This window comes from Trachymyrmex cornetzi, unplaced genomic scaffold (genome assembly GCF_001594075.2).
Source record: "Trachymyrmex cornetzi isolate Tcor2-1 unplaced genomic scaffold, Tcor1.1 scaffold81, whole genome shotgun sequence".
Classification (NCBI taxonomy): domain Eukaryota; kingdom Metazoa; phylum Arthropoda; class Insecta; order Hymenoptera; family Formicidae; genus Trachymyrmex; species Trachymyrmex cornetzi.
In genome coordinates, this window is record NW_017300147.1 from 263,323 (window position 1) to 291,181 (window position 27,859).

The 27,859-nt window shown below is 34.2% G+C and overlaps 1 protein-coding gene across 1 annotated transcript in view; it reads left to right on the forward strand.

Annotated features, from left to right (window-relative positions):
• The window catches only part of LOC108768595 (uncharacterized), a 126,173-nt gene extending 98,730 nt beyond the window's left edge, over positions 1–27,443 (forward strand). Inside the window, exons 5-7 of the mRNA XM_018519077.1 lie at positions 25,284–25,525; positions 25,723–25,855; positions 26,124–27,443. Of these exons, the coding sequence (XP_018374579.1) occupies positions 25,284–25,525; positions 25,723–25,855; positions 26,124–26,893 (1,145 nt within the window). The 3' untranslated portion in view covers positions 26,894–27,443. The remainder of the gene's footprint in view (positions 1–25,283; positions 25,526–25,722; positions 25,856–26,123) is intronic.
• Positions 27,444–27,859: the final 416 nt, after the last annotated feature.

A 27,859-nucleotide genomic window follows, 5' to 3' on the forward strand; every position in this document is an offset into this window, starting at 1 on the left:
TTTATAACATTGTCTTCTTAAAAATTTGTTATTTTTCTTTATTAATAATAATAACATCATATCATGTTACATACTAATCCTTTATTTATATGATACAAAAATATTTTTTATTTCAGGGAAAAATTGATTCTAAGCTCTCTTATGCAAGACTCGGCTTATATTTAATTTAATAGGTTTCGGAGTTTTCTAATAATTTTTTCCGAATTTTATTATTTTTATAAAACAGAATTGTCAAGTATAACTTCCGACGTATTTAATATTAAATGTTAAAAATATGATAGTCTGCCATTCGAGTTTCCCCGAAAGAGACTACCCGAATCTAAAGTAGCCGTAAATGTAATTAATGAATTTATAAAAGTAACGTTGTTAAGACTGAAGACAAGAAGAAAATATATCGCAGGAAATTTTCTTCCCCCGAAAGCTAAGAGAACTGAAATAAAATGAGATGGCGGACGTCTTCCTGGATTTCTGGCGGAGCTTTTTAGAGCTTTCTCTACATTATTTCAACTGGCCGAGATCGACCCCTCTCTGCCGATCTCTCGAAGTCTCTTTCACTCGACTGCGCATTCCTTTTAACGATTTCATCCTTCTCGGCCGCGACATCCGCTTTCGTTTCACGTTCTACTCTCGTCCTTCAAGGTTTCTGCCTACCGTCTGCCTTGCATCTACCTTGATATCCTGCTCCTGAGAATCCTCTCGAAAATCACAAGCGAGTAATTATTTAACAACGTATGAGGACTTGACTATGTGACGGTAAACTCTAACTAATCGCGTTGTAAAATACATTGTCATAATTAAAAAGAGATAACAGTGAAGGGAACAATATCGGTAGAAAAAAATTGACATTGCAATTTAACTAGCGCGGAAATTGCGCGTGCAGGATGATTAACGGTTGCGAAAGGAACTCTAACTCGCGGCAGAAAGAGAGGAAGGAAGTCGCTTGCGTTTCCTCGCCGATGGGCGCGGAAGGTGGTTTGCGTTTGTACCGCACCACAAAAGGTTTGACGTAGGTATGCGTGCTGTACCCGGCACAGGTTAATGCACCGAGATGCGCATTACCGAGGAACGCTCGTCGTGAGGGAAGGAACGAGTGCAAGACCAGCAGTCACTGATGCACGCAGCCCCGCCTGCCGAGGAGCAAAAGGCAAGATGAAAATGTTGGCGAGCTAAAAAGCGAAGGATCATCCCTTTCCGCTCTGTACCGACTGATGGAAAACGTCCACTGCGATTTTGCAAATGTTTTATGACGTTGAATATATTTTAATTTTGTCGTTCTTTTATCGTGAGGTAAAGTATGTTTTAAAAGTATTTGTCCCGCGCGTGTAGGAGTTGGTTCTCAAATATGCTTGTCCGTAGGAGATACCAGAAATTTTTTAAATAAAATCCCCTTGTATTTACATAGGGGAGATGACTATTGTCAATTTTATACTTCTGTCAAATGAAGTAAATTTTAATCGTGGTTTCCAGACATTTCCACTGAAAACGATGCGAAACAATTTAATAATTTTTTTTTCTCATTTTCAGCGAAACTTTCCAAAAGCGAGTCATATTGGATCTAGATTATAATTTAATTTTGTAGAAAGTGATCGATCTAAAATTAATGTACAAGTATATTTTATATATTTTAACATAAATCTTTTCCAGATAATATCGGATAACAAAAAATATCTCAGGATTAATGAGTAATGAATCTCCATTAAGTAAATTATGTGCGAAACGAGCGCTAAGTAATTAAGCTGCTGGAAATTGCTCATCTTCGAATATTATCTTAAGATAATTGTCGCTCGCTGTCGAAAACTAATTATTGTTCACAAAATACGTTTTACGACATATTACTTGCAAGAAAATCGTCGGAATTATCTTTTATCGATTTTGATAGGTTTTAGATATGCTGTAAAATATCAAAAAATATTACATCCATATTTTTTTATGTGCTTATCTTGAGGTTCGAAACAACTTCTCGGAAATAACGGATTTTCTCATTTTCAGCGAATATCTTCGAAACTATGAAGTATATAATACAATGTTATATACAAAAGATTTATTTCCTACTTAATAATAGCGCAATCGCATTTTTAAAAAATATCAAAAATGAAAAAGTATCCGTAACATTTAAAGAGTTATTTTGACCACTAAATTTTAATAAACAGATAAAAAAATATAAGGCTAATATTTCTTTTGCTCTACAATATATTAAAAGTTCATCAAAATCGAAGATATATTACTGGAGACAATTTCAGTATTTTTCTTAATAACGTCCTAAATATGCTTGAAATAACATTTCGGTTTTATTTCTTTTTTTATAATATTTCTTTTGCTCTGCAATATATTAAAAGCTCATCAAAATCGAAGATATATTACTGGAGACAATTTCAATATTTTTCTTAATAACGTCCTAAATATGCTTGAAATAACATTTCGGTTTTATTTCTTTTTTTATATTTAACCTTTATTGCATCCTTTTTATGGTATATGTTTTGCATAGAAACATATATTTTGATTAATTATTTTCAAAAATTTTACGTGAGACAAATATTAATAGACTGCATAAAAACACTATTAAAGGAGTGACGGTCGAATTTGATCGATGTCGATATAGAATAAATCTTTAAATTCCAAATTAAAAAAGTCGATAATAGTGACATCTTTTTTTAATTTCTTACATTATCGTTCTCCCTCACTCAAACGCAAACATCTGTTCTTATCTAACATATTGCAACACCATCTTTTGCAAGATCGAGCACCTACTGCTAGACACAATTACTACTTTGTTTACCATTCTGAGTCTTCGCTCAGTATTCATATACACGTAATTTGCAGATCAATATAAATTTTTATTAAGCTTTCAATCTTAGTTCTGTAAACTCGGTATTGTTTGTACACGTAATACGCTGTACTGTCGTTTTATCCATACAAACTATAAAACTTTTGTATTACGCGGAAACGTCTTCGTCAAGTGACAGCTCTACGAGTGAAAAAATGTAGGTAATTAACTTTTTTCTGGATTTTAGCATAAAGTTCACTACAGCACTTTCCAATTTTGGGTCTATTTTAATCCTATAAAAGGATTTTCAATTCCATTCAGTAAATTCAGAGATTTTTATCGATCTGCAATGTTTCATAAAAAATATTAGCAGACTACGCGTAAAAACATTATTAAGAATAATTTCAACAATGACTCCTGTCGTTCTTCAATAGTAATAATAATAATTTGTTATTTTTCTTTTTCCATCATCTTTCACTTCCTAATAGAGGTAAGGAGGTGGCTAACTGCTTGGCTCGCGTTGCTGACGACACGTAAAGCGGCGTTATTTGTATCCGTAGATTTCATGCGAACTCTAGCTGACGACCACGTCCCTCGTGAAAACCGAGTGGAGCGGAATTTGCCCCGGCGGACAACCGAGGGAAATTATCTGCAACAACTGAAGTAATAACATTTAACTGTATACTGCGCACAGTGAGGCCTCCCGGCCGAGGGTGCGGTGGAAGAGCGGCAGCGTGGAATTATAAATTGTTGGGGCATAGTTGCGATTGTTTCGAGCCAAGGGTGAGAAGCTGCCGCGTCTTCCCCATCCCTTGTGTGCTACAGCAAAGACGATTATTCTTGTCCTGTTTACTCGTCGTTTCCCTAAACGCGGAAGTTTTGTGCGATCCCCGGATCAAGTCCGCGTTGTGCGCGAGAGCGTGCTTGAAAAATTATTTCGACTGTGAACCGACGGCTGGTTGTAACTTGCAACGTTTTTAAATTCTACACAGAAAAAGTGCAAACGTGGAAAATAGAAAAATGTAAGAGGATCAAAATTGAAGTGAAAAAATATACTGAAATGAAAAGCGTTTTCCATATCTTTTTTATCTCTATTCTTTAAAATAGAAATTACCTTTTATCTATATTCTTTATAATAGAGATAACGCCCAGGTAGAATTACGAAAATTTTTCTTGCGTATATTCGTGTATTCGCAAATTGTAAATACGCAAAATCTTTGGTACAATTTATAATTAAACGGAAAGGACGATTTTGCTGAAGTATCTAAAACTTTAGGTAAGCACAGATTTAAAAATAATTTTGTAGGTCCACCCAAATAATTATGTAGAACACTTGAACTGGTTATTAGAACGTCAATACTTTTTATAGCATTGCTCATCATATTGGAAAGAGAGTTTGATTGCATTAACCGGAAGCCTGGTTGAAAACGGAAAAATCGGAGTTTTCCGATTAAATCTATTAGAATTATAGTCGAGATATCCAGATGTCCAATTATGATGAACAGAATTCTAATTGATATAATCAGAATACGCAGAATGATTCGTTCATTTTCAATCAGAAATTTTTCTCAGCGCATGCTTGAGATTTCTATTATAATTATTTATAGTCGGTCAAAATTATTTTCAGATCTATATCTACCTAAATATTTAGATATCAGCAAAATCCTTCTTTTCAAGAAGTTAAATATTCCAAATTGCAGCAGCAAAAGTCCTCAATACGTCAATTCTTAGCGTCCCATCTCCTTTACCTTTGCGACTGAATGTTTGAAAAGTGATTACCGTTCCGCCGTTTATCCATCCTAGGCTTTTACGGGTAATCACCCGCAAAAGAATCCTGCTTTAAGAAACGGGAAGCTTTTCGGACCTTAAACATTTCTCCTCCATTGCGCGTGCTCTTTTTGCGGGGATGTGCGGGTCTGGCAGTCACGAGGGCGGAAGAGCCTGGGCTCGTAAGTTCTTCACCTAACGCCCGTAATTACATGTCCGGGAAAGGCGGGAGGGGCGGGAGATGGAAGAAAGAGATGGACACGAAAGATACCGATGGAAGACGGGAGCCGCAACGGCCAACGCTTCGTCGGACTCTGATTTATATTGAGCTTTGCTGGACCCCTAGTCCCGACCTCAAACGGATTTTCGAGGGTTTACGTCGCACAGCTTCCGAAATTCCGGCGAGGAATCTCCTCGGAATCCACAACCTCAGCCTGATTGATTCATTGCTTTACTTGTAATAGAAAGCTGAGAAGGAATCCGAGAAAAAGTACGCTTACTAAAAACTACTCGAATAGCAATTTTCTAAATGTTATTTAGACATTAATTACGTATTTTAATAACCAATATTAAATACTTTTGGTTATTTTCAGTTTTAATTAAAATTTTACTAAAGACCGTAAAATTAAGATAAAAGAAATAATTACAGTTTCGCTGTTTAATTTATCCCAGTAAATTAATTCGCTCTCATTTTCACTCTTTTTACTTTAAAACCTGAAACGCTATCGAGGAGACTGTTCCGACAAGATAAAAAAATTTGCTTTCTCTATTTTTAAAATTATACGAGCGAAAACATATCCGAGTTATCATTAGCTGTGACTTCGTGACTTCGCAAGAAGAATCTCAACTGTGTCGTTGACCCTTCTTCGTAGATTACTTCATAATTCTCGTTATTCTCGTCATGTCGCAATCTGCAAGAAAGACCTCGTAAGAGGCACTCAAAGTTTCAAACGACAACGCGTGACTCCATTAAAAGTCGTCGCGGGAATCCGCGCATTTGATTATAATAATAATTCTAGTCGCCGATATGCTCACAAACTCCACGCTGTTTTACACTTCTACACTCTTCTTTGGAGGAACACCGAAAAATGCTTAAAAGATTCTTAAAAAGAAAAAGAAACAGGCGTGCCGCGTGTAAAAAATTACGAAAGCTTTTAGAGAGATAATAAACATTTTTTTCATTCGCATCTTCTTAGTTTAGAGCAGTTAAAAGCTCGGAAAGGATTGTTAGCTTTCCAAGCTTCGTTAATGCGCATAATTTATGTTTTTAATAAATGTTAATCTGCACCTCGCGGCGCAAAAATCGCGGCGCGACGCCGCACGCCAAACAAGCAAATTTAAAAAATTTCCATATATCCCATAAACGCTTTGAGGCGGCATGTTCATTAAAATGCCGTAGTGTAGAGCGGAGATTAAGCTTTATTATAAAGGCCGCGAGGGAAAACTGTCGGAGCCGCTCGACTAAATTTCTCGGCTGTATTGTGTCGTGAAAAAGCCTGTTCATAATCATTTTGACGTGATGGAAAGTTCGAGATTTAAAATTAAGGGTATAATAGAATTTTAATGATTTTTTATTTTTATATTGTTTATAAATGCTGACAGTTGTACTGTAGCATTTTTTAATATCTCTATCACTTTGTAGCTACTTTTAATTTTATAAAAAAAAAATTAAGCTATATGATAAATAATGTCAAATATTTTTTAATTTTAATGAAACGCGCAATTATACATTCAGAGGAAAAGACATAGTGACAACTAATATACGAAAATAACTATACAATTTTTTTATGTAAAATTAATATGTTACATGTATATGTACCACTTTGTATATACATATACTATTTTGAATAAATTACTTTTAGTTATTTTGCAAATATAAAATAGTTTATAATTACAAAAAAAATAGTTTAAAATGGTTTCCCATTATAGTCGCCTTTATAATTACTATCACGATATCTTTCTTTGAGTGCAAAGTTTTATCAAGATTGAAAAACTTTGATGAAAATTTCTTAAAAGTTTACAATTTACGTAAATTCATGTAAGTAGAGAAGAGAAGGACTCCCCCTCCGCCCTAAATTTTGGCAAAAAAAAAAAAACAATTAAATAAAAATCTTTTTTATGGCAAAAAATTAAATGGTACCCTTGCCAATTTGCTCATATATTATTTATAAAAAAATTTGGTGAGAATCCTCAAAGACTAGGTTCGATATAAATGTTTTAATAAATTTCATGTAAAAATAAATTTTTGCTGCCCTCCCCTCCCCCCTCCTGAATTGAAATCCTTGGTATATTGATGCATGCATCTTGAATAAACAAACATTTGATTTCAAAATCAATGTTTGTATATTCGAAACTTGAGAAAAGAATGGGTTGAATAAATGATAGAGTCTCGTTAATTATTTAATATTTTTTTTTATTATTCACTGATCTACTTTCGTGGCACTGTTATTTATGTTTTCAAGTCGTCCAGGCACATCACTGCGATGTCTAGAATCAATGTGGCACCGGGTAATGGAACAATATTTTACCTGTCGCAACGGGCCTGTCTTTCTCTCCCGGGAACGACAGACTAGTTCCGGAAGTACCGCGGCTGCGAACTTCGACTCAATACGTCAGGAAACTTAAAATGGAAAGTTGACAACCCGCGGGCACGCCCGGCATTCTGCCTCTGTCGCGTTCAATTTGAATAAACCCACGTCCGTCGGAAAGCCGTCGCCTGCATGCCCCTTTCCTTCTTATAGCTTTCGGATAGAAGGCTACGTCTTTTTCGAACTTGTTTAAATTGCGTCACCCTTAATAGAGCACCTTTATCCGAGGAATGCCACGGGGCCAACCCCGCCGTTATCGAGCGCTAAATTATTCTAAGCCACCATATTGGCGATCCAGCTATATGCTCGGAGAACCGTTAATAATTTACAATGCAAGTTACGTTAGTCTATAATAACTCGCGCAAAGTTGGTAGCTGCGGTTGGTAATGACCATAATTAAATTAAGCGGCCCGCGGTATGAGACACGGCCGCTTTCTGTTTGCTTCAATAACAGCGTAATTCCTCGCAGCCGTGGCAAAATAAAATATGATTTCGACTCCAACTGGATAAAGATTAAACGTTATTGTCGCATAATCTTCAATTAGAATCTCATTGCAGGTTACTTTCCATTTTAATCAGCTTGAAACATGTAAGATGTTGCCTAAATAAATTCTAAATTAGACTAGAAATTCTAACTTAATTATTTTCTGCGTAAAAATGTCTGTCATTTCCAAGCGCAAAAATAGAGACATGAAATATTTTGAATAAATTTAAAAATTCCGTAGCGAGAAATTTTTTCTAAGCCAGAAAAATTAAATAAAGTTTACATAAAAATTTTAATAAATTTTAATAAAAGTTTAAATAAATGTTTTAAGAGAGAGAAACCATTTACGTTTAAATTATTTATAAATAATAACTCCATGTTTATATAAAGCTTTTTAATTATCTTAACAAATTGAAGTGTACACTCTAAATTTCTTGCAGTGAAATCTCACTTCAAGAGAGTGAAAATGCAACCTCCCTTGAAAAAAAGTGAAATATTTTCACTTTCTTGGAGTGAGATTTCACTGTAGGAAATTTAGAGTATATTCTGTTTGGTCGGAACGGAGCGGTTTCTTTCAAACAATTCGCAGTAGACCTTTTTTCGCAAAGACGAAAATAAAACGAATAGACGACGGAATCAGCAGGCGTGGCGTCGATTCGAAAGTTTGCGTAATGATTAACGGGAATGCGAGTAAGAAAGGAGGATGGAAAGCGTAAATGAGATGGAGCAAATTAATGAGGCGTAAATGAATGTACGTACTTACGCCGATCGCCCGCGGTCTCCTCGAGGCAATTGGGAAATTGCACGCGTGCATCGTGCACACGACAAGTCCCAGACAAACACAGAATATATCGCGAACTAACGCATGCAGGTTGCCGCGCTTAATTGTCAGAAGGACACCCCAAACAACCGCAACTGCATGCGCTCCTTTACCACAATAACATCCATTGTTCCGCTAAACAAATTTTGGTGTTACATTACTGCTACAGTTTAATAATGCATAATTTGCATTGTTATCTCATGATCTAAGTACGCATTTAGTGTTTTCAATATTACATGCTAATCTTCAAACATCCAAGTCGACAAACTGCGAAATTGTTTCGCGATATTGAGAACGCTATTAAATATCAGATGGAATTAATCTTACATTAACATGGTTTAATATATATACGTATATTAATGACATATTAATGCATAATCTATATCGGGTAGGGACGAAAGTTCGTAGTGTTACTTCAAAATTTAAACAGATGTAACTTTATTAAAAATGAACGAAATTTTAACTTAGGAAAAGAGTTTTAAAACTTAAAATCTTTACTTTCGAAAGGTCACTGTGTCTTTTGAATTTTTGTGATAACTTTTGTATATATAGAAAACTATAACGAACTGGACATAATTGTAAAAGAGAAAATACATTTTCATATAAAATACTTTTTGATTATAAAAATTATATTTCTTTGTTATTTTATGTAAATTTAATTTATTAAATTTACCTGACAATTTATGTTGTAATTGCTTCATCATTTAAAATAATCTAATTTTAAAAAATTAAGATAATTTATATTTAATATGAATAATGCTTTTCAAAATTAACTTTTAATTTAACTTTAATTAATTTAATATTAACTAATTGTAATTGTTAATTAATTGTAAGTTAGTTTTCATTTATGTACTTTTAATAAATTAATTTTAATAAACTTTTAACAAGCTAATTTTATAAATCAATAACTTTAATTTAACTTAGTTAAAACGGGTAAACTTATCCAATTCTGATATAAAAAAAACAGTAGTATATATATAGTATTCAATATATATATAACGTGTATAGTACATATACAGTTGATAAAGTATCATATATACTTGTATTTAATAATTTGATGATAAATAATAATGATTTAATAATATAATAAGTGATTGCAATGGTAATAACGTTTCCAACGTATCATAATTATTTAATAGCACGTTTCAATTAGCGGTAATATATGGATATTGATTTGAAGGTTTTTCCTAAAATGCAGAATATTTTTGCACTTTTGCGTCGCTTCTCGGCTGTTGAAAAAGTTCATCAGACCAGCGCAGCGACGTAATCCGGCGTGAGAGCGGAACATGATAAATTGCAGTATGTTTGTATATAAAGCGCGGTTTCCTGCTTGTGCAAATATTTGATGCGCGTGTGATTAATTGCGGTTGCCTAATTACCAGTGTACAGCTCAAAATTGCATCTACATGCATACAGGATGCCCCAGAACCGTCACTCTACTTCGCGGCCATGAATTCTTTGATGTAGTTCATTTGCACTCGTTGAAAATACGACTGACCGCTATGTTTTCGATAACTTTTTAATCTACAAAAGTTTCTAATTATTTTATTTTTGTATTCGGATTTAATATTCGGGTAAAGAATTCGGAAAGAAAATGAAATTTATTTTGTTAAATCTTTGTGTAAAAAGTTAACACTAATCCACAAGCATTTTGTTTCTTGCGTGTCAAGGATAACCAGCATAGTAATGAAATAGACAAGAAGAGATATATTGGACAGATCGAGTCTAAAATTTCTCATCTCTTAGTCTTGATTAATCTTGAATTTATTTCTTCATATAATGCTTCAACTTTACTTACTTTTTTCTCTTGTTTTTACACAGCGTTGTTTTCTCCGCATGCCTATTATATTTATAACTATAATAGTCACAACAGGAAATTTGTAACTAAAAGGGAGATCGGTAATTTTCGGACACTCTGTAACTCGTGAGGATGCGCGACGTATGATGTTGTGAGGGCGATATTATTATTTGCAACATCACCACGAATGGCCGCGGATTGCAAAATTTATCGAATATTCGTCGGAATATTCGCAAAAGCGTCCTCTTGCTAAATTAACGTAAACGAAGTTTAACACGAATAACAAGTAACTCACTTAATATCGCTAACGAAATAATGGCGCTGGCTTCACTAGCTTACTGATGGTTTCGGTGGTTTGTGCATCGAATTCTTCGGAAAAAAATAGGTAATTACAATAAAAGTACGCACAAAAAACGTGTTCTAAAATAGACGCATGAAAGATTAATAGGGTCGCTATGAGTAATTGTGATATTGTAATAATTTAAGAGCCCTCCTCAGTCTAGAATTTAAGAAAAATCGATTTTGTTTCATAAATCGATACATTAAAATGTCTAGAATGATTTTAAAAGGTTTTTGCTTTTAAAATTCGAACAAAATTATTTTATTTTTATTATGTTAGTTTAAACAAGTCATTAAAGTTTAAACGCATTTTTCTCGAAACCATGTTTCTGAAATCGCCATTGTACAAAACTCCCAAACTAATAATCCGATTGACTTGAATTTTGGTATACCAACGTGTTTGAATTAAATGTCGCTACTGCATAAACTAAAGATTTTATGATAACTTGAATAGTCTTTTTAATATACAACGAGAAAACACAGAAATTTCAGTGAAAAAATTAACTTTTTTCTTTACAACACTGTCATTTAGTGAAAAATTATTATCTTTCATTTTCCTTAGGTCATGCAGTTAAGAACCCATTATTAATTGTAAAAAATTTTATTTTCTAGCTCTATTGGACACTAAATTTTTTACAACGGCAGAGACCCCGGAAATTTTGACACCACTGCACTACACCTGGATACCGCCTATATTAAATATAATATTTTAGAAGTAAATACGTGGCACTTACGTTAACATGTCAAGAAAAAATATCTCAAACAATAACACACTTTAATTTCACCGTTTATCTACGACCCACTTTTGAAAAACACTCAATTTTGTGTCCTCTAGACCGAGAAGGGCCCTCGAATAAAAAATTTTTGATTTATTTTTATCAGACACATAAAAAGTAATGGTTTTTTATATTAAAAAAAAATTTCATAGCAGAAACTATGAATGTATAAAATTGTTGTTCAAAGACGAAGCTGTCAACAACTTCAGTTATGGAAGTTTATGTGCTTATGTTAAAGTTCATTTAGTGATAATAATTTTATCGTTAAGTTTCTCGCTGCATTTAGCAATTATAAATGTTTACGTATATTTATATTTGTACGTGAAAAATGTTTTACCTTATAAAAGTTAAAGACACTATAAAGAAAAATATAATTTGTCAAGTATAATCTTCCACTTATTTAAAAGCTTTATGACCTTTATGATTTAATTCCGTAACAATTAAAATGTGAAAGATTATAGTTGAGAAACTACATTTTCTTTATAATAGAAAATCCAATGTTCCATAGAAGACATTACTGTATACGCTCTTTGGAGATGAAGCGAGGGCGCTCCTACACAGAAGTAGGAGGTACTCTAATGCAGCTTGTTATTGCGTTCAACGTGCAACAATGCTCGCTCACGCTCGAGCGAACACAAATATGCTCCACGTAACGGCGTCACTGCTCTAAGACGCTACCGGGTGAATCGACTGTTTGGTTTCCCGCGTCGCCGGTTCCGTATCCCCGGCAAATTGTGCGCAAGCTGTTATCAATGCTGCTCGCGCGACGGTTGTCGGCTTAAGAGGATTTCGCGACTTGCTTTTGTTAATCGTCTTCCATTGATCATTCAGGATCGATTCTGCGCGAGCGAGCGTCGCCGAAAGTGCAGTAATCTGTAATCGAACGCGAGAAATATCTACGTTTACCTAGGACACCCTTGGTATTTTGTAAATTCTGGCGACCGTGCGCATTCCCGACTCGCTGCACTCTATACGGGTCATTGTGAGATGAAGTGGGCCGGCCATCTAACGACGTCGTTATTATCACGCGGGATGTACTTCTTAGTATGTGCTCAGCGCGTTACGCCACTCGACTCGCAAGAAAAGCGAGTCTACACAAACCCGTACTTTCCGGTGAGAAGAGTCGAGAAGTCGGGAGACCTCCAGGTACGTCAGTCTTTGCCTTGAAAGCCCTCCATGTATTCTTTACTTTCGCAAGATATTCATGTTTACGCAAAGTAAAACTGTTTACGTTTCACGAAGCTGCTGCTATATTTATTACTATTCCCCAAATTTAACCGGTATTACATATTATTATATCCCATCCTTTAGACTCCCATTTTCATACTTTCTACTTTTTTCATACTGATGTTGCATTCAAATTGTGACAACTTTAATTTATTGAATGTTACAGCTAACGTATTCCTCAAGAATTCTGCATAAATTTTAAGTTTTTATATGCATTTTTATATGAGAGTAATGTTAATTTAAAAACCGGTATTCCATATTTCCTGCTTTTATCCTACATTCAGTCTTTGGCCATATTAGAAGCATATTTTTATACTTTATTAATTTCCAAGGTTTAGATTTATACATGCACATTTATAATAATATAATACATATTATAATATAATATACTAATATTATATAAATATATATATATATATATAATGTATATATTAATATATTAATATAACATTTTATATTATAATATTGTGATATTCTATCACTGTTGTCATTGTCTCATTTCTTATTGTTGTAATCGATTGAAATATCACATAAAAAATCATTTTTATAAATCCAATAAAATGGATGCATTTGTTTTAATTCATCATTCACTTGTCATTCACGATGTCTATGAAAATGTGTGAACATTTGTTAGCAGATGACAGCACGGAAAGCGCATGTATTTTCTGTTTCTATTACAGAAATATCGTTTTATTATTTATTTGTCTCTCATTGCAAATTTAAATTAAGTTCTTTCAATTTTAATACTGCGTAACTTTGATTCAAATACATGCATATTATTATTAGAATCAAGGTTCTACAGTCATCAATGGTCAATTAAGAAAAAGTTAAAAACACATAATATCGCTTTAGCTTACAAAAATAAATAAATATTTGATGAATATTATCGAAACAGTATTTTTTTTTAATTGAGACTGTCCAAAGAAAAAAATCATACTTTATACACGTAAAAATAAAAATGGTCATTTTAACAAAAATAAATGTACCAAAAAATTCGTGTGTTTAATAATATGGCCAAGTACTAACTCAATATTTCTCTCTCGATGAATAAATGATTTGATTCAAAAGCATGATCGCTTTTTTTCCCGTTCTATTTGCTACAGGATAACGAGGCAAGTTAAATTGTACAAAATGATTCAGCGGTCTTTTGATTCGTGATCGCGGAAAAAAACCCGATACGCAAATGACAGGGATGATGCATTACAGTCTGTATATCCCAATTTATTAGAGGCCTGCGTGAATTACTTCGAGATAGAATCATAGTATCGACGGGTGCATTTGTATGATAGGCCGATAGCCATTCCGTCGCAGCCTTCGCACGTATAATTTCCGCGCGAATAGCGACAAGACTAATGTTCATAGCATTGATATAGTACGATGGCATCCGATTACATTGAGCAATACAAATGATGTAACACAAATTCGTTTGCGTGCCTCTCGTTTCTTGAATAATTTAGTATTGTTAATCGCGAGTAAATCATTATCTCTATCGGCACTTTCAAAGGAATTGTCAATATTCCGATTCCGCCAGAGTCAACAAGAAAGAAATATTTAGAATAATGGAATATAATATACATAGAATATATAGGGTCTTTAAAAAGTTCGGAAACGCTTAAATATCTTGAAAAGCTTTTTTAAAAAGAATGTTTCAGACAAAAGTTATATGGTTTGCGTATGTGTACCATCATCTATAATTACAAACTACACTCTAAATTTCTTATAGTGAAATCTCACTCCAAGAAAGTGGAAATACAACCACCCTTAAAAAAAAGTAAAAATATTTCACTTCTTAAAAGAGTGACAATTTTCACTCTTTTTAAAATGAATTTTTACTTCAAAGGAGTGAAATTTCATTTTTTTTTAATGAGATTTTACTCTAAAAAGAGTGAAGATCGTAATTTTTTTTCAAAAAGTGAAATATTTTCACTTTTTTTCAAGAGCGGTTGCATTTTCACTCTCTTGGAGTGAGATTTCACTGCAAGAAATTTAGAGTGTAAAAATTATATCTAACTTCATCGTCATAAGACAAAAAATTTGCTATCTTAGGAAAACCCTGTATTTAAATTCTTCATAACATGGCTAAAAAGTAAGATATTGAAATTAAAAAAATGCAGTTTATAGGGGATGAACGATACGTTTATGACTTGTAATTGGAATTTCAAAATGATGTTGAGCTTCTTTACAAAAAATCTCAAATCCATTTTTTGGATCTGACGTTAAACCTCATTTATCTTGAAAATCTGATGTACTGGAACTTTTTGGCTTGCGGCATTGTTTACAGTTATAGTATTTAAAAATCTATAACAACACTTTTGAATTCTTCTGGTTTAAAGTAATTTTTTATTGTATATTAATGTAATTAAATAAAAGTCTGACGTTATTAATTTGTGTTGGATATCGAATCGTGATATTTTGCTGTACAAGATCATATATGATAGATGACGTTTTTTACATTTTGTAATTCAGTCGACAATAATTTTACTGTCGTTATCGTAGTATACATTGTTAAATTTATTCGTTGTTATAGAGTTGGCTCTCAGAGGAGTCAAAGTGATCGGGGAGTTAAATTAAATTCTAGCTGCACGTGGCATTGTGCTCCATTTTTAATATCCAACATTAATAACGCATCGTGGGTCGGAAAGATATGCGATAACGTCGATATACACGGCGGTATGAAAATTCACACAAACAGGATAGTAGGAGAGACATTATTTTCGCGCATTATTTCGCATATTTTGCTTCTTTTATCGCGCGGCATTAATCATTTTTATGAATTACACAGCCGTGGTGTGCTAATACATTATATTTACGTGCATAAAGCTCGAGCTATTTTATCCAACACAGAATTATAAAATTAATCGCACTTCGACGATGCCAAAAGCAATACGCGATTGGATAGCGCGTTTGATTTAATCGCCGCAACACGACCACGATCGATACGTCGCGTGCGATATTTCGATGCATCGGGTGCGCAGCAAATTCCGGAAATATTCGGATCATTAATCAAAATAAATTTACACAACAGAAATCCGAAATAATTCTTTTAACAATTTAGCTGCCTATAAAAGAATGCATTTTGATAATGCAAATATATTGAATAGCTGCGGTTATTAACAGGTCGATTCTTTCGCTCAGATACACATAGAATATTTTGCATATGTTAAATAACATCCCTTCGATGTATTCAGATTTAAAGAATTTTTTTTTTACTTTTTATTCCATTTCCGCGAAACTTATACACAAAACAAAAAGAACAAAATGTTTAAAGTTTGTATTATAAATGGAAAAACGTGGCGAGTTATTTGATTTTAAAAAAGTGAGGAAGAAAAGTTGGTCACGCAAAAAGGAAATTTTACAACAACGAACCGTGAAAAATTGGTGCAAAAAGACAGCTTAATCAAATTGCAATGGAAAATTCGCAACTTTAGAGATACGAAACGGAATTAAGCGTGTCGATGGACGCGCGTTATTGGGCGCATTTGGGCGTGTAATTTCCGCGGCTATCATTGACTCTAGGCGAGCCTGGAATTTAATATTAATACAGAACGCTCGAATTTCGAGAATACCGTCTGCGATATCGGATGGCCGGTCCAATTCCGCGACAACGCCAACTGCAGTGACAACGACGAGCGGTCACTGCATCCTGCAGGAATGTACTTTCCTGGTTTTAGAGCATACGTTCGAACGAGAAACGAGGAATGCATCGACACACGAACTGCTAGACGCATACTACCTGACAGCCCGTTATGTTGTTGTTGCTATTTTTTAATTAGTGTCGTTACTAAAATACCTGTCTACTCTATGGAACGCTTTACGAATCCTTTAATAAAATTATTAAGAACGTATTTCACAACTCAAGGCACTACCAAAAACATAAAACTTCATTTTGATTGTTCTATTATCATGTCTGTAGGTGTTTGTGTAAAATTTGAGCATAATCCTCTTATTGATTTGAAAGTTATTTAATCCTATGTAAAAATCGCGTTTTGTAGTACTTATTTGTAAATTTGATGAGGAAGAATTCAATCAAATTTTTTATACAGGGTGTCTCACAACTACCGAATTTCTCTTAAGGACATATTCTTGAGGTAATTTTGAGACGAAAATTCTAATACGAAAATGTTGAGGGTTAGGGTACTCTAATATCGAGGCTATAATATTGGCAATAGTTTTCGAATTACACATCTATCTTTAACTAATTATAATTCAAAAACTATTGTAGCCTCGACATTCTTGTATTAGGATTTTCGTCTCAAAATTACCTCAAGAAAATGTCACTCTGTATATACAATTAAAACTTTAATAAATATTCGTCCAATATACTTCATTTGGAACACTTATTCGTTCAAACGTCATTTATCTAAAACTGCAGCAAAGTATGATAATTGTGCTATATTAGCTATTAAAAGCTAAATAATTTGTTGTTCTTTTTGCTGTTTGTTTTTTTTTCAGGTGTAAATACAAAATTTTTTTACAAATATTCTTTTGGCCGATTTTTTGGTACTTTTAACTAATATTGTACAATTAAAACTTCCTAACAACGAGACGAAAAAGTGAAAACCAACAGATGGAAGTAAAAGAATAATTTTAATAGCATAAAAAAATGTGTACACTCAAAGAAAAATATTGTAATAAAATAACTATGTATAAAAGTGAGAAAAATTTTGATGGCAACTATAAAGATGACAACTATATAAGCTTTATGTAGTACATATAATTAAATAAATTATTTTATAATTGTAATAACTACAAAATGATTTTTATTTAATTATGTGTGTGTGTGTACATCAATCCTACACATTAAACTTGTGTAGTTGTCACACTTTTATAATTACATCTATTTTTTCTTCTCTTTGTATAGAAATTATAAGAAACGAACTTCTAAGAAGAAAAATGTAAGATAATTCCGAGATGGTATATCGTTAAACTTCTCGGATATATCAGACTAATTGGAAGCTTCAGGTTAAAATTCTGTTAAACTAAAGTTCACTTAAATCTTAAATCCAACTGAAGAAAAGAGATTATCCTCCATTTGCGCTCATGAAACTTGATTAGCCAAGAGTCATTACGCTCTGTTATTAAATAATTCCGACTCGTGACAAAATTTCATCGAGTTTACGAACCTTTGAATAAAGAACTCGTAAAAAATCTATCCGGTACAAACGAGTAACGTTGGTTTACGTATTCGGTACACGATAACCGCAGATAAAGGGATAGGCCGAACGCTGGAAAAAAGATCACCGATTGCAATTGTTTATGCAAGCCGCTAGATCGGAACAACGTGCGACGGAATTTATCGGCGTTCGCCGGTAAAAAAAAAAGGGAGAAAAAAGGAAAAAGCGACACGCGCGATCTCGGAATATCGAGTTCCGTAAATCGCAGGGAATAACAGGAGGAGAGTCAGCAACACCCTGTTCTCGCTGTCGTTTCCAGCGGGTTCGCGTAATCGCCGGGGCACGCTGTACCACGTTACCGCGGGGACCGTCGACGCGACGCGTCGCGACGCGACGCAACGCTGGGAACGGTCCTTCCGGAAGGGCGTGCGCGAATATTTCGAGTCGCGCATCCTGGCGCGGCTCCGGTGCATAAATTTCGGACGTGCCGGCTATGGTTTATACCGGCGGGATTAAATAACTTGACCCGCCAGCAACATATCACGGCCGTGTACGGCACGCGCGTCGACCACCCCCGCACCCCCTGTACACGTCGCTGACGTGCAGCGAGCGTATCCGCCCCAACGCCGACGTCGCCGACGCGACGCGACGCGACGCGCCGACGTGATTGCAATGTACACGCGCTACCCACGTCGATCTGCATGCCGCAATTTTTATTCATTCATACACACCTGTCACGCGTGATTATCTCCATTATCGCTGTTACCGTTGATACTTCTTTCGGTTATTAACGGTAGATTAAATCTAATGAGCGATATTTCTATTAATAACGGTGCTAATTAATACTAATTAACATGATTTTTGCGCCTTTTAATAATTGATCTTGCTAGGTGTAGAGAAAGAGGTTATTCTATTAGATACTAACCGAGCGACGCAGTGACGTTCAAAATACGTTGATGAACGTTACAAGTTGTGTAATAAACGTATAAACTGAAAAAATAAATGTTTTAAAACAATTTTTTATTAGTTTAAAATATCGTTTTTATTCCGAGACATTTCAACCGTTTAACCCTCCGTTTGCAATTTGGGTCTTTTTGGGGCAAAATTTCACTCTCAAATTTCTCCGAAATAGAGAAGAGAATCCAATTTCTTTATTGCTTAGTTACATATTTTTAAATAAATTTTCATTCTTTTTCTCATTCTTGTTTAACCGTCAGTTTTTATAAATAAAGGTTTTAACATTTCATTTAAAAGGCTCGGATTGTATAGACGGAGAAAATAAAAATATTTACAAACGAAGAGTTAATAAATATATATTTAACGTTGATAACGTCTATTTAACATTTTTATACACCATAAAAATGTTTCGTTTAAATGTTTTTTAAACGCAAATAGTTTGCTTTATAGGTATCGAGATGTTTTTCTTGAAAACAAATTTTGCCTGAGAAATGTAAATGATCCTTACTGCATTTTACTACTTGAGAGTAAATGAAGTTTATTCGCGCAATTCAAGCAACGCGATCGGCTATCAATAGTTTCTAGAAAGTACCGAGTTCAACCGTTCAAGTTTCGCGGTAAGAAACGAGTTGGGAGGGTCTCCGGCCATTTCCGGTGGAATGTCCGGCTTCGTAGTTTGATTAATCAAGATTGGCAAAGCGTGCTGTAAGTGCCGAACTAACCCCTACCGATACTTAGATGAAAGCCAAACCCGAGCTCCAATAAGGTGAACCAAGTTTGTCAACTCTGATCTACCAGCACTTTCAAGGGACCAAACACAAGAGATACACGCGTGTTATGCACGTTATCGGGGTCGTCAGCGGGCTAGGATGAGAGAGTGCAATGACCCGGCAACTTTTGGCTCCGTTTAACTAGTAGATTATAATTACTACTGACGAATTAGATTTCAATATTCAGGCGAAAGGTGAGCGGAGAGATAAAGAGTAAAGAAGAAACATTGTGAAAATTCAATAAAATATATAGTTAAAATTTTTATCTATCGCATGGACACATGTAAAGCCGACGTTGTATGTTAAATTTATAATTAAAAACTGGTTTTGATAGTCTATATAAACATTTATTCTGAAGATTAAACTCAAAAATTCAAATACCGATATTTTTCGAGTTACAAGAAAATAAAATGGTCAATTATAACGCGTAGTATTTATGCCTTGAAGTAATTGCTCTAATTACCCTTATATATTACGTATCAGTCTATCATTTGTATCAACTGATATAGCTCACAAGCAAACAGTCACAAACCCACGAATGCGGCCATTAATCGTGAGCGTTTAATTAAGGAATGACGACATATCCCTAATACTGAAAAGGGCACAAGAAAATTAGCACCTTTGAGATAATAAAAGGAAATGGATCCTAAAGATTTAAGGTACAATTTCCTTTCATTATCTCAGAAATAATTTTCTATTTGTATCCTTTTTCTATAAAACACAGCGTCAGGTACAATAATAGCTATAAAATATTTCCTATTTTTCGTATATTTTCTTTTTTTTTATTTCATATTTCTTATTTCTTTTTTATTTATGCAATACTATAAGTGTAAATTTTCTATAAACTGCGAACAATTTGCACGCCATGAAATTACCGTTTTGTTGCTTGTTATGACACCAAAAGCGCTAGTAAATGGCTAACCGATCAATAATGCGTTAATAACAATTACCTATATATTCTATCAGCTTTGAATATGTGTATTCTTGTATGCACAATAGATCAACGGACGGTTACGCTATATCCTAGGCTGATTTAAACATTTGCATTAATCTGTCCTAACCTATCTATTTTAGTATATATGTATGTATGTACATACATATGACATATGTATAATGCATCCGTGAGATCATGAGATGTTGTATTTAACTGTGAATGTATATATTCACAGATCCATTATCTCGGATTAAAATAAAAGGTATAATATGGCATTTACCAATGCGATACAATGCCGTAGTTGTAACTCCATTATAACAGCGTCAGTCTGCAAAATACAAATATAAAATTTATAACGTTAAAAATAATAAATAGTTAAAGAAATATTGCGCGCATTGAGCTTCATATTCGTCTATTCTATTTATGGAGTGTATCAATGTTCACTAAAATAATTACACAGTTTGCGGAAAAGTTCTTTTACCGAGTTTTTGTAAGCATCATAAATAACCTTTCTTTTTCTTATTTTTATCGCAAATACATTGTTCAAGTAAGTGGAAATAGATGAATTGTGCAAAAGGCAAATAATACAGAGTGTTTCAGATCACCCAGATTCCCAGAGGGAAATGCAGGAAAATCTATTCAAATTTTCTTCTTAAAGGTATTCATTGCGTGTTTCAGCTATATATAGGTATTTTGAACATCTCTATAACAATAAGAAAGAAATTTAAAAAGATAAAAAATTTTCCTCTATTTTTCTTTTGTTTCAGGAAATGAACTAATAAGAAATATTATTTTTTCTTATTGATAACAGGTATTAACTTTTTTTTAAAGATTTTTATTTAAAGATGTTTTCTCAATAGACTTATCTAATGATATCTATCTTACTCGACCATGTTTCAATTACAGTCCTAATAAATCATTTATTATATATAAAAAATTTTTAATTTAAGCCGCCAACAACTTTTGATGTCTAGCAAAATTAATGATTCATAATCTGTGACATTTCCTTATTTTTTTTTAAATTGGAAATAATATAAGAAAAAATTGTATCGAAAAGTTATTTATTTTAAAAAATATCCACGAGGTAAGTACCTCACTCGATTTACGATGTTTGTATTTAATATTTTGACCTGACTACGTTTATCTTATTTCCTGTAGTTTTCAGAAAACTGAAACGCCATCGTTTATAATTTAGATAGGCTTTAGTAATGAAAAATTTTTCCCCAACTTCCAATTACTATTTGTTTTTGAAAAAAAAAAGAGTAGTACAGGTAGTCTGAATAAAACACTTTGTATATAAATAATGAATTACTTACCTCATGGCTGCTTTGTTCAATATCACCTGAACTTTCTTTTCTCCTCTTCTTTCTCTTTAAAAAAGTCTTTTGCTTTTCCATAAAGCTCACCTGCCAAGATTATAATTTACAATCATGTTCGTAATAACCACTAAAATACACCACTAATCATGCGATACTTTGTACTACGACGTTAAAAACATGAAATATTTTTAATAAACAATAGATATATTACAATAAATATATTTCATTATTTGAATTATTCATAGCGATTCGTATCACTCTGCACTTAATTTAAAAATAACGGTGAGCAAATTACATTCAAACCGACGGAAGATTTAAAAAATGTAAAGCTAGATGTATTTAAAAAATTTTTCAAGAAATAGTTATTGTTGTACGTAAAAATAGTAATAAATTGCAATTAATGTTTAGTTCCCATTATTCATCTATTCTTACTTAAACTAGACGAATATCACGCAAAATATCTATTTCGGTAAATTGCCGTCGCCTTGAATACGCTTATGAATCGTTAATTGCCGACTCAACTAATCGTGCAGGTTGATAGACGCTAATTATAATCATCAGTGATCACGTTTCGAGGAACAATAACGCAACAACTGAGTTCGAAACTCAGTTCGAATAGTCGTCACGCAAATGATAGCAGTGCACGCAACAATGCAAAGAAAAAAAAGAAACAACTACCATGAATTTATACTGTATATACTTTATACATGCGTGCCTTAAAATATTTAATGCTTCGTAAAATAAATTTGCATTCTATTCTGTTTCTGCATTTTAAATTAACTTTGATGAATAGATTATTGTTACATATTAAATATGACATTTATTTGAACAGCACATATTAATTTTATTTAAAGAAGTATTTATTTAAATTAATTAATTATTTTGTAGCAAAAGTGTATCGAAATCCGAATTTATAGTAAATTAAATAAATTAATTTAAATAAATATTTCTTTGAATAAATTCATAAAAAGGAATGAAAAATGCTTGCTGTTGAAATATTAGAGAAATGCAATGTCGAAATGGTTATACTATATAGGATCAAAACTAATTTTGTAAAATAATATATATATATATATATAATGAAATCTCTCTCTCTCTCTCTCTCTCTCTCTCTCTCTCTCTCTCTCCTCGATTCTTTCGATCGCTGGGAATTATCAGGGCTTCCATTTTATTTGTATAACTTACTGGAATTACAATTGCGACGTGCTGATCTAGAATTTCTTCGTTGATGTAGTCGCGCCTTGCTTTGTCCGCTGGCAGCTAGGCAAATCTTTGCTCAATTAATTAGCAGTAATTGCAATTTAGTCGACGAACGTGGAAACAAGGACAGAGCTGGAAGTTTCCGCCAGTGTGTACGTGGCATTCGCTCGTAGTCAGATATTATTCGACTGTAAGAACGTACACAGGTACACTGAGAATTACGAGCTGTGCAACAATAAAATTAATCCTTTATTCGCGCGCAAAGATAAACTTATACAATCCATCATTGCACGAGCGCATCTTTCGCGATTAAATCTAAGAAATGTACGTGGAAATTACGAACTTTTATTTACGTGACTTGCAATGAGACATTGTCATATTAAATTCAGTTCTTAGCAGCGGATCACATTTAAAACAATGCATTTATCTCGACAAGAGTAAATGAATTGAAGAATTTATTTTAGAATAATATGAAGATTTTAGAATAATGTAGAATAGAATAACTTCGTAACTTGTAACATCCATTTATATTGCTGCATCTGTTATATGATGTATAAATTTTGTTATATGCTATACAGAAATTCCGTAATCTTAACCATAAACTTAAGATATCTCGATTAATGGAAAACATAAAGAAGCTATTAACTTTCTCGTCGTAAATAAATTGATTCTTGAGCGAAATTATTATTTTATCATCGATAAGTCCTTTGTTGAGGAGAATGCAGTATTCGAGAAGACAGCATTGCAGAGGCGAGCGAAAAGACTGAAGGGACAATTTCTTTCCCTTCATATGCTGTCTCTCGTGGGCCGCCAATCCCGTTTTTATTATGACTCAATCGTCCGTATCTTCCGTAAACCGTGGCGCTTTGCAATATGAGCGACGTCGTTTTCTCGACAAATGCGGGAGATTCCCATGACGACGGCAACCGGAATGAAATCTTTATAGCTTATTGAACCGAGCAATATCCAGCTTCGATCGCCACGTTCTAAAAAAGAAGTTACTTATAATCGACAGTCATCTTCTCTATCTTAAAATTTTTCTTACAAACGTATATGCCGGTATTCATCGGTCGGTTCTTATATTTAAAGTTGTCTTAAGTTAAATCTTAATCCAGTAAACACAAAGTTAATATAGCTGTATTGCACCTTAAAACATTACTCTAAGATGGTCTTAAAATAAAAACAAACTTTGAATATACGTTTTGAAGTTATGACAGACTCTTGATAGCAAATATATATTCGCTAATTAAAGCGAATGATTTCTGTAATTATCAAGGATATATCTAGCAATTGTCAAATGCTGTAATGTTAGGCCCCTTGATCGTCTAATGTGTCATCAGCAATCTAATGTGTCACCAACACAGACATACCCAATAACAGTTGGGAGTATCTTCGTAGTAATGATCAATACTGACAGCATTATTGGATTCTCCTCACTTTTCCGAGCAGTGCTGTAATTGATACACCAGTCAATTAATATAGCATGTACATGACAGTATACATGACAGTACACTGATTAGACTCTGACCAGATCCTATAATTCCGTCTAGATCACGACTTAGCGCTAATTCAGCTTCGATCCAATTGCGCTCTTTCCATTCATAAAACGTATGAAAAGTTTGCATAAAAGGGCACCGATATAGACGACGATCGTTTAAACGATCAATTCAATCCCAACGATATTATATTATAATAGGGTAAGCTGTTCCGTGTTATTGCGTTCTTAACTACGGATATTCGAGACGCGCATGGAGGACTATTGTCGTGATATAGCGCGTACGGGCGACGCTCTGAATCCTTGAATATGTCCTACGGTCACGTCTTACTATTATAATAGTTTGGCAATTTTATCCTGTTCCCGGTAGTTGCACTTTGAGCTCCTCGCTGTGTGCAGAGTAGAATTATTCGTAACTGAAAACTTTACATAAATAATATAAAATGTATTTAGTAATCCATAATAGCTGATAAACGTTTATTAAAGAAAATTCTACATTTCTGAAATTTCCAATAGTTTGATAAATACTTTGTTACTTTTATGCGCAAATAACAAATCATTTTAGCTATGAATTCTACTTGCAATAAAAAATATGTAATCTATTTTGGCCTTTTTAAGCGTCGAGAATATTATAATTTATTATTTTGTCGAGATTTTAATTAGTAGATATTTTGATATGTCACTAATTAAAATTTAAAAAAAAAATCACCGAAAAGAATATCTTTAAATTTAACTGAAAAAAAAACCAGTGAATAAATTATTGCCAATTATTATTGTAAAGAAAAAAAAATTAAACTTTAGCGCTATGTATATCATGTTCAAAAACTGAAACAATGATTGTTAAGAAAAAGAAATATTCAACTTTGTAATAACACATTATATTTTCAAAGTCATTACGATGTCTATGGAATTCATATTTATATTGTTCCAGGACTTTCCTTAGGCGGCGGGTTGATAGTTCTGGCATCAGCATTGTCGGACGCATCACTGGAGTTACCGGGGAAATACAGTTTGCCGTCAACTGCCGGCATGCAAATGGACGATAACGGTCTACCTCAGTACCACTACGGCTGGTGCCTACAACTCTCGGGATTAGCACTGATGCTCGCGGAAGTGGCGGCCGTTTTAACAATGTCCGGTTACATGGCACGGTTCTCCACGGTCGAAGAGATGGTGAAGTTGTCGATTAAAACTCTCGCTCTCGGCTCGTTTGGTTTAAGCTAGGGATTCACTTGGACCCATTAGATCCCAGTAAAACCTGAAACATCTGTCCGTGGTCGCACAAGTGGATTTCTAGCTTTATCAACATGTGTTTCGCAATCATGTTTCGTTTAATCGAAGGATATTCATGCTCTTTGTTTTCCTTTTAGGTGAGAGTCATGGTCCCGGGTGCCGAAAGAAAGCTGAGGGAACAGAGAGGATTTAGCTCAGAGTATCTTGTGAGGGCACATCAGAAATCACCGGGACCGCCACAGGCCCGACCCTTCGGCCAGCCAACCAAAAGTGGGTGAACTTATCGCTAAAGAGGGTGTTCCGCGTATGTACAATATGATGCGACACACCGCATATTTACATAATTGAAAAGAATGAAAGATCCATTATTCGTACAAATTGTATGATCGGATAGAATTCTAGGATCCAGAGATCCGAAAAAATTTCAATGATCCATAAAAAATTTTTTTTAATCTTCTAAATGCTGCGGAACACCCTGTAAAGTAAACGATGATTTCTCATGTTTTGGAAGAGAGATAAATCCATTTCTGTGTCCTAGCGCCTCAAAAAATAGCCGAAGAAGGAACTTCATTGCTCTGCAAATCGGCGCCTGATATTTGCGCGTCGAATCCACAGGCCATCAGTTATGTCGATAAGGCAGACCTATCGCACGTCCTGCCAGTCTACCCGGACGGCAAGAACATCGACCCACGGTACAACAATTTCGATAAGTCGGAAGGCAACGTCATAGATTCTCGACTAAGCGGCTTCACCGATAAAGAAGGCTTCATTGATTCTCGAATTCTGTCCGATTCCAGACAAAATATGATCGCTTTTACGGATAACAAGGAACCTGATCAGGAACAGCGGTACACCGAATTCTCCACGAGAAACACCGACCAGAATATCGTAGATTCCAGATTGAGCGGCTTCGTCGATAAAGAGGGTCTTCTCGATTCTAGATTAAGTGGCTACGTCGATAAGAATGAATCCTTACTGGATACCCCGTTCGGTTTCGACACTAGATTCAACAGTCTGGCTGGACAGACTGTCCCAATCACGCTAAAGAATCAAAATGCCTCGGTATCGGCTATTCAATCACAGTATATATATCAAAACTTTGGAACAATACACTCGGGCATTCTTAAAGTATCAGAACCTGGTACCAGCTCCAGTTCCAATTCCAGTCAACGTAGCATGACCTTGCAAAATCCAAAACGGAAGTCGCAAATCGCTCAGAACACCTTTAGCACAATGGAATGCGAAAAGAGGAAGCGAGCATCCGGGCTAACTGGCAAGGCGAGCTTTTACACTGGAAGTGCTGTATGACCACCACCCCCACCTCCGACACCAAGGTAACTCCCAGAAGAGGACACCCCATTGTAGCCGGAACTCGATGCGACTTTCGAGTTGGGTCGGAGGATATTCATCACTGATCGCGCCTAAAGGGAGAGAAAAGAATGAATTTTTTACCAGCTAAAGATAACTCTGCCGTATTTACTAAAAATGCGTTTGTCGATAAACGGTATACGTAAAAGAAAATGCGTTTTTGTCAACCATCGGCATTGCAGGTTCCTACGATGGATTTAAACAAGCTGCCAAAAGGATGCCAATATTATAATTATGCGCGCGGTAGTAATACGTTAACTTAAGAGGATGCTGGGGTGATCAAATTGTCGATACATTGCAGATCGGTAAAAATCTCCGAATTTATTGAACGGAATCAAAAATTCTTTTGCAGGATTAAAATAGACGCAAAATTGGGGGGTGGTGCAATGGACTTTATATTAATATCGAAAAAGATTAAAAACTTACTTATTTTCCAACTCGTAGAACTGTCACTTGTTCTCTAATACAAAAGTTATACAGCTCGTATGGACAAAACAATGCATCACTCGTTTACTTGAGTCAATATACTGAATTTATGAAACTAAGATTAAAAGCTTAAAAAAGAGATTTATATTTGATCTGCAAATTACCTGTATATGTATGCTTTATTGCTAAACAAAGCAGTAAATGTGTCTAGCAGTAGGTGTTCGATTTTGCAAGAAATGACGTTGCAACATGTTAGATAAGGACAGATGTATGCGTTTGAGTGAGACAGAACGATAATATAAGAAATAAATTAAAAATATCACTATACTATCGACATTGAACAAGTTTGGCCGTCACTCCAGCATCGCCTTAAAACGGTATCGAAATAGTTAGATTCATCAAAAGTACAATTCGTACAAAAGAAATAATGCGAACGTAATCTGTCAATAAAGTTGCGAGCAAATTTACTTCGTTAAATAA